The sequence below is a fragment of the Xiphophorus maculatus genome, chromosome 2, assembly GCF_002775205.1.
Source record: "Xiphophorus maculatus strain JP 163 A chromosome 2, X_maculatus-5.0-male, whole genome shotgun sequence".
NCBI lineage: Eukaryota > Metazoa > Chordata > Actinopteri > Cyprinodontiformes > Poeciliidae > Xiphophorus > Xiphophorus maculatus.
The window spans coordinates 7,549,905-7,563,614 of NC_036444.1; the positions used below are offsets into that span (position 1 = coordinate 7,549,905).

The 13,710-nt window shown below is 37.5% G+C and overlaps 1 protein-coding gene across 1 annotated transcript; it reads right to left on the reverse strand.

Moving 5' to 3' along the window:
* Window positions 1-992: 992 nt before the first annotated feature.
* On the reverse strand, window positions 993-10,721 carry LOC102228835 (patatin-like phospholipase domain-containing protein 2). The gene is made up of 9 exons (XM_005806976.2): window positions 10,197-10,721; window positions 8,372-8,604; window positions 8,123-8,188; window positions 6,395-6,604; window positions 5,777-5,837; window positions 5,219-5,419; window positions 4,187-4,319; window positions 3,250-3,372; window positions 993-3,002 (listed from the first exon to the last, which is right to left on the reverse strand). The coding sequence occupies exons 1-9, from the start codon at window positions 10,381-10,383 to the stop codon at window positions 2,684-2,686; spliced, it is 1,533 nt and encodes a 510-aa protein (XP_005807033.1). The 5' UTR covers window positions 10,384-10,721; the 3' UTR covers window positions 993-2,683.
* Between the last annotated feature and the right edge of the window lie 2,989 nt (window positions 10,722-13,710).

The following is a 13,710-nucleotide window of genomic DNA, read 5'->3' on the forward strand; positions in this document are numbered from 1 at the left end:
CAAAATGTTTTTTTTCACGACACCTAGCCACCTTTGATCCCCTATCAAAAATAATTAGAATGGACACACTTTCATCTCATATTCTATAAAACACTGCAAAATGTCGCAGTAGGAAGCATTTTTGCCTTGCAACAAAAAGGTCCTGGGCTCAAATCCCATCCTGGACTCTTTTTGCATGGTGTTCACATGCAGGGGTTCTCTCTGGGCACTCCAGCTTCTTCACAGCCCAAAAACATGACTGTTAAGTTTAATGGTCTCTCTGAAATGCTCTTAGATGCGTGTGTGTATAGTTATGTTTTTCTGTGTGGCCTTGTGATTGGCGACATGTCCAGATTACAAGGTGTGCATGCACGTGTAGGACTCTCCATGTATTCTTGCTGCCTCCTACAGTCCACGACATAACAGTTAGGTCTAAATTGCCCCTTAGAAGTGAGCAAGGATGTACAGATGTTGCTACTGTTAAAGTCACACAAAATAGTATTTTTTTTTCTTACACCAAATATAACAACAAAGATAATTATTAAAACAAAAACTTGAGAAGTGAAAAAAGTGATACACCTAAAAAAGTACTTTGCAAAATGTATGCTTCATGCCAAATTGCATCTTAATATGTGGTTTATAATGGAGGAATGATAAATGTAGTTTAACTTTTTTTAACTGACTGAATTGCTAAAAACCCACAAACATCTAGCGTTGCAATCCAAACCTACAGTGGTTTTATAGGTATGGGGAATGAAACCTAGTCTAAATTTGGTGCATGAAGAAACTACTTTTTTCTGTTTTCCTTTTTTACTACTTGACATTTTTGTAATTTTCTACTTCATTGTCATTACAGTTACAGTTTATGCCACAAACCACAAACAGTGAAAAATCCTCTGTAGTTTATAATTGAACTTGGGTGGTTTGCAGCATATGCCTACTGCTGCTCCTGTTTGTCTTGTCATAAGATGGAAGTTTTTCTGTTGTTGTTTAACAGAGTTGTAGTTATATGCTGTAGTTAATCATGGGGAGTACCAGTTTATTTTATGATCACAAATTCTAAACATGAGGACACCTGGTGACAATTTCAGCACATTACATTGACTTGGCAAATAACATGTAAGTTTTTAGCAAATCAAATGCTCTATTAAAATGAAACACACTGTACATGACGAGTACTTAAAGAGCTTAGTTACTTAATAAGTAGAAAATGTGCAGTTCTGAAAAAAATGATTGACACTGAACAAAACACCAAACATATTTTAAAATAATTAACTAAAGTGAGAAGCAGTGGAAAAAAACAACAATGAAAAATCATAAAAACTATGATTGGAAATATACATGACCACTACAGTACTTTCATGTACTGCATACACATCAGTTTGTTTTAGCCATTTACATTAGTACATTTGTTAAAAACAAAGTAAGCTTTCTTTAAACATAGTGCATTGGAAATGGCATCATGCAAATGGAGTAACTGCTTTTAACAAACCAACTCTAATGTTTTCCGTTTTGTCCAGTGCTTCCTGCGAGCCAAAAGTAATTGCAGGCAGGAAAATGCTGCTTCACTTTGTGGCTGACTGCCTTCCACTAAAACCATCAACACTTTTTTTATTTTACTGTGCTAAATCTTTGTAACATCCTGTAATTCAAGTTTCTGCATGACTGACTAACTGTGCAAATTTTAAGTGTGCTTCTGTTGATGTAATACTCTCTGAATGCTTGTAGCTAATGGCTTATTTCTGACTCAGACACTGGTTCAAAAATGTCGAACACCCAGTAAATGTGCCTGTGCCTTAAAAACTATTTATGGTTCTTGAAGTTTTGTAGATTTTTGCCACGCCTTACACCTCGCTGTAGTTTTTGGAATTTTAAGTGGAAAATGAAACAGTTGACCATAACTGTGAAGTGAAAGAAAATGGATGCATGGTTTTGGAGATTATTTACAGTTAAATATCTGAAAAGTGTGGCATGTGGCATGCCGCATGCATTTGAAACAAACCAAAACAAAAAAAACACTGTGTGGCAGAGAACTAACACTGCCGATAACCCTGAACACATCATCCAGACAGTGAAACATTGCAGTACCATGATGTGGAGATGCTTCTCTTCCACCAGGATAAGAAAGCAGGTCATAAGTTATAAAACTGGGCTATCCTTGAAGAAAACATGTTAGACGATGTATTAGACCTGAAACTCAAACATATTTATGTATCGGAAAGGCCCAGTCAAAGTCCAGGTCTAAATTTGGTTGAGAATCTGAGGAAAGACAATCTGAAGAAAGACTTGCTTTTCACGTTCCTTTTCCATCCATTCTGACTGAGGTTGTCAGTCTCTGAATATCTAACGCTGTCAGAGACATATCACGAAACGCTTCCAGGTGTACATGCAGTGAGACGTGGCTCCAGCAGGGCTGATTACAAACACATGCTATTCTCGTATTTTTGATTGGAGAAAAAAGTGAAAACCATAAATTTTTCTTCCATTTCACAATTATGCACAACTTTGTGTTGGTGTAAACTTAAGGGAAGTATGAATTCTTTTTCAAAGTACTATATCACTACTTCCAAACACTACACAAAGTAGCTGACTGCATTTCAAATGCAATATTGACATTGCAACTTTAACATATCCTAGTGTAAAAATTCAGCCTTATTTTTGTTTTTCACTATTCCTGGATCAGGATTGTGATCACAGCTGAAGCCTACCAAAAGCTTTTAGATCTGCTCAGAGGTTTAGCAGGTTTGCCACCTTGAGGATTAAAATAACCTTTGCGTTCTGCAAAGTCTTGTTGGAAAAAGCTGGCCACGCGGCTGGTCTCTGGTGGGATCTGTCCGGTTTTGAAGGAGCCTTGCAGGTCCATGTCGATGCAGAGAACTCCAGACAACAGCCGGTTCTTGTACCGGTCGAACACGTCCTGCATTGAAGAGCCGCTGTTGTTCATCCAGGCGGGAAATAGGTTGCTGGAGCTGGGCTTGGATGGGAGGGACTTGTAATGGTAAAGCTCCAGGTGGCAGAACAGCCTATTAGAAAAGATTGCAAATGAAAAATTAGCTCAAATTAGCTCTGATTGTTGACATATCAGTCACTTTGAATTCCTGCCACCCTCAAACGGCTAAAATGATATGCTTCTGCAAGCCTTACAAAGCTAAAATCCTGCCAAGATCAAATGCTGCAGAGAGCAGCCTCTGTCAGTCAGGTGTGTACAGTCTTGCCTGACATGTTATGCAACATTAAGCTGTGACTGTAACTGTCGGTTTTATGAACTACCTGGCAGATACGTGCTGTGAAAAGTTTCTGGAAGCCTGACGCAGAAGACGTTGCAGGATTTTCAGTATCTGCTCTCGGATCCAGCCCACATCCTCCTGCACATCTGGAAGCCACTCCAGAAGCCTGCACATGGAAGACATCATCATCATCAGTCGGTGCACAACATAGCATCCCCAGTAACAGCGATAAACATTGCCCTCAACTATCAAAATGGTGCACCTGGTAAAGTTTGCACAAAAGTCTTAAAATAAAGTTAAGTTAAGAGACCTGGTGATGAAGAGATGCCATTTTTATGCAGTCCTCACTGTTTATGGTTTCAAGAAAAGCTCAGGTCTTCATCCAACCTTGCTTGTGCCAGTTCCAATTGTTTTAAACATAGTAATTGCTAATATGAGTTTAAATATGGACAAATGTATGGAATTAACATTTTTATTTTAGCCTATCACCTGAACACACATTTGCAAATTGTGAATGAGATGTTCCACTGTCTTTTAAATTTTGAGATGAGAGAAAAGGGCCCCTGTGTCAGAGGAATAGTAACTCAAGGATTACTAATTAATAAGTTCATAAAAACTGTGAAACTGTAAAAAGAGAGTAAACTGATATTGCTACAGGTACCAATAAATGTTGCAGCTGTGACAATAAACAAGAATACTTCAGTTAATAGTTGCATTTTTCTAAGTATTCAGTGTGATACTAAGCCTCTACATTACAAAACGGAAGTTATTCTTGCAGCCTTTTACCAATTTTCATAAGGGGTGAAAATAATGCCTGCACAAAAACGTGGATGAAATAAACTTCAAATCTACGCAGTTTCAATACTTTAAAAACATTGTTTCCTGAAAAATGGCTTCTGTTATGAAACATACAATCAGACACGTGCAACATTATCAGAAACAGTAGGAATGGGGTGTGATGTGATGACGTCACACATCACCTGAGAGTCAAGGACACAGCAGACTCCAGAGGGAGAGTGTAGGGGAGCATCATGGCTGATGCCATCCTGACAGGGAGCAGATTGCCCAGAGACTGCACCAGGCTCCTCCTCTCCAGGCAGGCCTCCAGTAGAGCTGCAGGGGGCGCCAAACATGCAGAAGTTAAAGAATTTCACACGATTTCACAGGAAGTTATGTTACTAAACACATGCTCAATTTAGTGAATATAATTTATTCTGTCACGCTTCGTGAATATAGTTTGCCACCGCTGTTAACTTTACGGTTTTAATAATGCATTTGAAATATTCTTTTCTCAAAGTGGACAGACAACACAATTTAATTTTAAAAATAAATAAATACTTGGGTGCATAATTGGATAAATTTCTTGTGAATTCTTTTTCATTTTACACCAGCTTAATAATACACACTGAATATAAGCAAGTCTCAGCTTGACCTCATGTCGTCTTGGCAGAACTGGTAGAGTTCACTCTTTGCAGAGACTTTCAAGCATAGCCTACACATTTTTAGCAGCATTTACGATAGTTTTCTTTTGGGTAGAATCATTAGAAAACTTTATACTGGGCGTACAGAACCAGTTTTGATGTGTATATGGGCTCCTTGTCCAGTTGGTAACTATAAAGGAAATAAAATGTTTTTCCATCTACAAAAGGCATGTATTACAAAAGCTGAAAAGAGCTAATTTGTTGATTTAAAAAATTGACAGGCACCAGATATGTCAAAAAGTACCAAGAAGCATATTAAGTACCAAAAGAAGCAAGCAAACAAAAATATTCAGGGTCAGCAGTCGGATACATAAACTTTACTGGAAATGTGTTTTTACAATAGCTGCAATAAAAACTTAAGAAAAAGACTTAAGAAAACATGTTTAAGAATAGTTTTAAACCTTAAAAAAGTCTGATGTTAATGAAGCAGAAAAGAAGAACAAAACAAAACGAAGACTACTGGAGACTTTCACACAAACTGCAAATAGATATAATAAATATGATACACTGTCAGGTTGAGTGAAATCTTACCTTTGTGCACGGCAGGTGGAAGATACTCGATGATATGCTCATCTAGTGAGGAGCTGGCATGAAGCACCACTTTTGCCTCCACCTGTGGCTTCTCTTCTGCCTCGTTGTTTTTCTCAGCCCTCCCTTCATCACAAGCCTTATGTTCTTCTCTGTTGGCCAGCAATGCTTTGTCTGTTTGAGGCCCGGTATAATTAAGCAATCCTGAATTTCACACAAAACAGATATAAACCTTACTGATTCATCAATATATTCTATTAAAAAATATATAATATCTCTGGTAAAGGTGTTTTTAACAGCCAAATATACATTTCACTGCTGGTGTGTACTTAAATAACTACGGTGAGTAATTCGAGCTTATCACAAGAAAAAAACAGCTGATTGATTTGCTGACATGGTAAAAGGAAGCATGAGTTTTGATAATGTATCAGGACCGACACGCTGTGTACAACCTAAACATTTGTGGTCATGAGACAAAAACAAGAAATCAATAATGCTAGTTTATAGCCAGATTTATTCAAAGGAGCTTTGAGGCTGTTCACAGAATAAAGCAAGTCTTACCGTTTCTCTTTAAAAAGTGCAAAGCATCTTTATATCCCTGCTTGCACATGGACTTCATAACCTGCATTCAAACACACATTTATGTTTATCTTTTATGTGTCAAAGTAGTCCAGTGTGATCACTCCATCTTACATGCTGTTGTTTGTGGGTTTTAACATTACCTTTTGTAATGTTTGTAAAATGTTTAAATTGTTGAGGCGAATTTTCTGTTTTGATTTTGTTTGTGTCCTCAGATATTTCATTATGTCTTGTCTTTGTCATTTTTGCAAAAGTATGATTTTATTGTAATGTTTGTGGTGTGTGGACCCCAGGAGGAACAGTCTCTACTACTGTAGAGACTAATTGGGATTCTTAGTAAACACGATAAATAAATTTACAGAAATCTCAAAATGCTACAATCAGTAAAACAATTAGACAGAAACAAATATGGTCCATAAAACACAAATCAAAACATTAGAAGATTAGAACAAGACACATTAATTAAAAGAAAATCATAAAAATGATTTTTCTCCAATTGCCTTGCACTTGCACGATCACGATCACAAATATCAAAGTTTTAGCATTACAAAATGTGAAAAAACTCTAGGGGTATGAACACTTTATTAGAGAAAGGCCTACCATTGGATCTGGTGGGAAAAGCGCCCTAGAGACTCTGTATAGGTTGGGGAGGGTGAACTGGATGCTTGTGTTGGTGAAACGTAGCTCGTGGATGTTGGTGGAAGTGTCTCGAGGGCAGATGTCACTCTCTCCGGAAAAGGGGGAGACCGTGATGGTGTTCTTCAGCTCGTACTGCGGCAGGTTGTTGGAGATTCCCCCGTCAACATATCGCTGAATGGTAAAAGATAAATAGCAGCAGAGTAAACAGAGCCAGATCAATGAATGCACAAAGTTTCCACAAACGGAACTGAGGGGGCCTTCATCCACAGCGCAGGAAATAAACAGGATGCGATAATAGTGAACTCATATCCTCTGTATTGATAAGGGCAGGTTTTTATCAAAGATTATGAAATGTCAAAGCTACCAACCAGACATTTAAATGAAATCAATCAAATAAACTTTAGATAAATTCTCCCCTACAGAACAACATCTTAAATTTTCTATTTGTTTGTAATTTTTGTTATTAATCTTGATTAGATTTTTTTTTAATTCACAGGGTTCCATGCAAACAACATCCCTTTAGTAACATTATATGAACCACAAAGCAACTGATCATAGCTGTTAATTTATTATTATTATTATTATTATTATTAAGCTCTTTATTCTCATGTTGTTGTTTTTTAGCTAATTTCTTCTTCTGGAGGGTACTCTTGTATTCTGCAGAGCTGCATTTAAGAACTGGAACCAAGCATGAGAATAAATTTATCGTCGTCATCACAGCATATATTAGAAGGTTTTTAAGAGTCAGAATTTGGCTCAGACACGCAGAGTTGGATCATTTGCAACTCTAAATCTGTCAGAATTTGTCAGAAGTTGCTTGTTAACTATAATTTATGCTAATGCCAGTAGATTAGCTGATCCCAACCATATACACACAAATCCGTTTTTTTCTTCGGGGTGTTTTTCAAAATTGTAGTATTCTGTGAAATCCTGCGGTGCAAACCCATACATTATTGCACAACTATTTTCTTTATCGTCAGTGTACATTTGTGAGAAGGAAAACTAAACCACTGGTTAGTCTTTTTACACACACATACAGTGTGTGTGCGTATGTAAAGAGACTGTGACATCAGGATTTAAGTCACAAGAGGGCACTAAGGAAACATCAAATCACATGTGAGGCCACCTGACCACATTTTGGCTCTGCCACTCTCTATGTTTTCCTCAATCCAAACACAGACACACACACACACCCTTTCTCTAATACAGTGTTAAACTTCGAAAAACCCGTCACAAAGTTCACAGTGGGAGGGCGGTACTGCTGGCATCACTCAGTGATATTTCTCAGAAAAAAACCTTTGCACTAGAAACATGCCGAACAAAACAGAAAAGAGGAAAAAGGAGACTTTCCAACCTCCCCCCTGAGAGTAAAATTTCAGACAAACACTAACGCTAGTGGAATTTTATAACCACTGTTTACACACATGTGCCACTAGGAACAAACACATCCTGAAGGAATGGAGGGCCCCAACGGTGACAGAAAAAGAAAATGTGCCAAAAGCAACAAAGACAAAACAGAACGAAGTAAACCACTTTGAGTTAGAAAAAAGACAGACTGTTCTTATATCACATCAGAAGAATCAGTTTTAATGTAAATCTTCCCAAATCACAGTTAAATTCAACTTACCGTAATTAGTCTGAAAACAGAAGAATGGCAACAACAGGAAAAGGAACAGAGAATTTACTCACCACTCCTTGAAGTGTGGGAGGAATAAGGCCACAATACACTGGGATGTAGGCACTGCAGACACATGCCTAATAAAAAACCAAATAATTGCAAGTTAGATACTTGAGCCCTTTTTGGAGTGTATTTGTCTGGGCAGAGTAAGAGTGTGAGAATTAGAGGAACTTTACTTGCTTCACTCCAGACGAGTGAGAATAGGCAACTCTGGGAGTAGTTGTAAAAAGTGTCTAGTCTTAATGTTATTTAGTATATACCTGAATCAGCTCCTCCTTATTGTTGAAGTGAGACACCAGGACGTTTTCTCCATCTGCCACACGGGTCAGAGAGATTCCCAGTCGCCCGTTGGCCCGATGGGGGCTATCGACGGGCAGAGTCCGCTTCAGGACATGACGGACAATCTTCACCAGATTAAAGGAGGGGTGCATGGGTCCGAGGAACCGCTTCCTTGCCTCTTTGGCGACTTCAATTATGCTTGCCCCAGAATCTCCTGCAGTTAATTACAGGAACGACGGTTCACAATCATGTGGATCACAGCCAAACATCAGGGTTAGACATTTATTGCTTTAGTGAGTGTAAACTATTAGACTGGAGTAAAGTATTTGAAATTATATAGACAAATAAGAATCTTTGTACAGCTTTACAAAGAATTCAATGTAAATGTAGCACCCAATATGTATTATTCTGAGATGATCTAAACAAAAGATAGGATTCTCTTTATGTATTCATGTAGGATCATGGGAATTGTTGAGCAGAACCTGGAGATAGAAAAAGCTATAAATAACAACCCCCCAGAATGACAATATTAAGGTACAATGAATAACAACAATTAGCATTGTTTTTAAACTGAATAGTTAATATATAGACACTAAGATACCTTTTAGATACAGTTATTTAGGTGAGATATTTCATAAAAAAACTCATCAGAAAAAACTAATCATTTTGTTTGATATTACTTTAACCTAACATAAAACCCAGTCAAGTTCAAGTTCAGGCCATTTGGGGAAACTTGTCTTGACTCTTTTAAGTTTACTTTCCCAAACAAGCAAAACTTACACTTATAATAAATTACTTGTATTGTTTGAATAAATGTATGAATGTGAATAATGTCAGTTGATTATCTTAATAATGATTATTAGTATGAACAAAGTTACGCTAAGGTAAATGTTTTTAAGTTTTCCTCTTTTCTAAAGAGGGCTGAATTTAATTTGAGCCAGTTTCTACCTGAGCTGTACCAACTCACTTCAAGAGAGGAAACTAGTTACCATAGGTAACTTAAGTAATATATCCAATTAAAAATAAGAGAGTTTATTTTGATAGCTTAACATTACATTACGTTACTTTGCATTTTTTATTATATTTATTTTACCTTAGAGACACTAAAATGCTACATCTACTTGCTGTGGTAAATGCTGTAGGTTTATGGTCTCAATCTAAGCCAACTTGAACAACATAAGCAAAAAAAAAATGTTGGTCCAAAGAAATAAGTTAATAATAAATATATATTGTTCATTTAGAGTTAACCAACAAATGGCAGTGATTACTTTGTAAAACCTTGTGCCAGCTTAATTGCATTGAAATTTGCTGTGGAGTTAAACAGTGACATTGCATTACGGGATGAAGCAAACTATGTGCTTTTTAATTACTACTTTGGTTTTGTTAACAGCCTGACTTTCACAGAAAATAACTGTTGTAGAAGATTAATATTTTACAGTGCATTGAAAAAATTATAAAAACTTATTTGAGCGTGTAAGCAAACTTTACTACTGTTCTTGTTTTCTTTTCTTTATATAAAACTTTGTTCATTCTTTTATTACACTATGTTCAATGAAGTCAAACTCTACTCAACTCAAATAACTCCCACAATCTTTATTCTTAAAACACTTATGATGATTTAAGGTGACAAGAAGAAAGATTTTATTTGAGCTGAAACTAAAAGTAATATTAAAATAGGTTACATTCTAATTATTTTGTGCCGGTTTAATGTTACAATCCATGCAACTATTGCAACTAACAATTGAAACTGGATGCCATAGTCTCTCCATCCTATGCAGGTGCACACAGACAACAACCGGTACATACCGAGACACACTCCAGTGACCAAAGCAGTGGCGGTGAGGGCCCCAGCAGAGGCTCCATAGATGTGTCTGGCATTCTGCACCAGGAAAGGAGCCTGCTCCTGCAGACAGCTGGCCACACCGATGTGGTAGATCCCCAGGAAGCCGCAGCCTGCGAAGGAGATGTTCCAGGGCGAGTCTAACGGGAACATGCTTGTCCAGAGCTGTGACCGGGAACGCAAAAGCTTAACTCTGAATTTAAATGTTGCCGTTCACGAAACAGCTTGCACGTTTCTTTTGCAATAACAGACTCTAAAATTCAAAGCATTCCCCTTTCGCACGACGAACTTAAAGTACTAAACCTTTACCAGTTAGTTTTGTTATTGCACAGCAGATGTCCTCAGCTAGCGATTAAAAATGAACATAGTTTAGAAAGCGACACGCAAATTCCTTAACACTGAAAGTTCTTAGCAGCTTTTAAATAAGCTAGATCGGAGGAAATTAATAAATACGTAGTAAACTTTGGGCGATTGTTATTATTTCACATGTTCTGTTTGTTTAACCAAGAGGGAGGATACAGGATGAACAGCTTGACCAATCACATTTTAGCCGGAAAAGAACCTTGACCAATGAGAATTGAACAAAGTTGCATTTTAACCAATCATAGTTTTCATCGCTGAATGGCTGATGAAGTCAGCTTGCGGTCACTTTTTTTCTGACATTGTCAAAAGTTATTTCCCTAGGCGGAACTCCACGCTTTGTTTTGTTCAATGTTTATGTTCCCAAGTTAAAAAAATAATAATTCAGAGACCAGAGGTCTTATTTTGAGTTTGTTTCACAATATGAGTCTTCGAAAGAATCTGGAAGAAAGGTGTACTGATTTCTGGAACCCTCTGTTTACATGACAATCGCTGAAATCCACAATGCGCTATATGAAGCTTTTCATTTCATAATAGGGCTGCGCCAACAGTAGAAGGTGACTTTTTTTAAAAAACAGTGCCTGTATATTAGGTTTAGCTTTAACATTTCCTGTTATTAACAAAAATATTGGATGTTTTTAACAAAAGGAAAATTGAAACCCCAAATATTAGTTAAGTGCACTGTGCAATATCTCTGACTGATCACTTCCTTGAATAAACTGTTCGCAGAATAAGACAAAAAAACAAAACAGTCCATGTTGAGAAAGGTCCAGATTAACACATCCTATTGTGAAAGCAAGATGTGCTACTTTCGCTGAGTTTATAGATTTCTATTCTAAAAAGATACCACTGTCTGAATGAGCCGTAATGACTATAAATGAGGGAGAAAATTCCCCAAACATCGGATATTAATAGCGATAATGAAGCGGTTTTATGATCAGCTCCCAGTGAGATAAGCAGAGTCCCTCTAAATGAGACGAACATGGTGAACAATAACGACACCAGATCAGGGTTTTCCTAAAACATAAGTTTTCATGAAAACCAATAAACAGCAATTCATATTTAGCGTGCAAAGCACAAATAAAAATAATTTATTCCTATTTTGGTCACAACCAAAAGAAAATAAAGACAATGAAAAAGTTGGCGCCGGGTGAAGAGAGGCGATCTGCGGTGGCTGCGGGTTGTAAATTATTTAATTAGCCCAACTGTTAATAATTTAAATAGTTAAATAGTAGTCTGAAGGCGGCATGCGCAGTGGCTGCTGAAGCAAAGTGACTTATTACGTGACGACATAAGACTTTGATCCCTATGACGTGTAGATGAACGTCATATATCAGGGTCTTTATTTGCTAGTTCTTTTTCTCTAACCGTCACTTTGCACTTGTTGGTCGCAGAGCCCAGATCTGTTTTTGTTCCTCAAACTTGAAAAACCTACAACAGCCATGGCCAATAGAAGGAGTTCTCCATCCACTGAGACCATTACGGTCGAAGCATTGGAGGCGGTGGTCGACCGCCTCTTTATCAACATGACCCCAGAGGAGTGGTTGAAACTGGCAGCTGGAAATCCAGCACCCAGCACCACCTCCACTCTGGGAGAGATTTTTGGAGATATTTTGGACATATTTACATCCAATGTTCTGGAAAATCTCCACAAGCAGAAATTCACCATTGAGGGCTTGGAGGCAGTCGTGGGCAACAAAGTTCCAGAGACATTTGCTGAAATCATGGACGTCGATGGAGACTACCATACCGAACACACAGTGAATTTAAACCGGCTCACTGTGAAGTATCTGCTGGATAGAATTTACCACAGCTTGGGCTCGGATGATACTCCAACGAATCATGTCGAGCAGACACCTTGTATATCCATAGTCAGATATATGGTTGAGGAAACCATCTCGATCATAAAGGACCTCATGGTTAGACTGCGTGCATCCAATGAGGAATCCAAAAAAGTAGCTGTTGACGTCCCAGTTCAGCCTAAAGAGCTCGCAGACGTTGAAATAGAGATGACAAATCAAACTGCTGAGCCAAAGTCAAAACGCAAAGGTCTGACAGGGAAGATAAAGAGATTTTTCATCAAATTTGCTCGGAAACATTCATCTAGGGTTGCTCCAGAGAACATACCAGAGAAACCAGAAACCTCTGAACCTAATGAAGTCATTAGGTCATTTTAAACTTAGTTAGAAGTTAGGTCATTTTATACTTGTTCGTGTTACGTAGTTAGTTCATGTTAAACTTAGTTAGTAGTTAGGTCATTTTATACTTGTTCGTGTTACGTAGTTAGTTCATGTTAAACTTAGTTAGTAGTTAGGTCATTTTATACTTGTTCGTGTTAAGCAGTTAGGTCTTTTTATACTTAGTTAGTAGTTAGGTCATTTTATACTTGTTCATGTTACGTAGTTAGTTCTTTTTTAAACTTAGTAGTTAGGTCATTTAAAACATGTTCGTGTTACGTAGTTAGTTCTTTTTTAAACTTAGTAGTTAGGTCATTTAAAACATGTTCGTGTTACGTAGTTAGTTCTTTTTTAAACTTAGTAGTTAGGTCATTTAAAACATGTTCGTGTTACGTAGTTAGCTCATTTTAAACTTAGTTAGTAGTTAGGTCATTTAAAACGTGTTCGTGTTACGTAGTTAGGTAATTTTAAACTTAGTTAGTAGTTAGGTGATTTTATGTTTATGTTCATTTGTTCAAAACAAACATTTGCTTGTTTTGTGGGAAATGTGTGAATTGCAAGCAGACTAAATGAAACATGGAATCAGAGCATCTGCAAAAGTAAATAAACCACAGCTGCACTGGTAAAGACAATCAGGTAAAAGACTCAGGTAAAACACATGTGAGTGCTCGAGTAATCAATTAAGCAGACCAATCAAATGAGACATCCTCGGGAAAAGTTTTGAGGTGCACTTGGTTAAAAGGGAGAGGAAACCAACCAAACCACTGTTGTATCAAGGCATAAAGACCAGATTAACAATGCCGAGAGGAAAGGAGACATCTGAGGACATCAGGAAGAAGGTAGTAACAGCCCATCAGTCAGGGGAAAGCTATAAGTCCATCTCCAAAAGATTCCAGCTTCATCCATCCACTGTGAGACAAATCATTTTCAAATGGAGGGCACT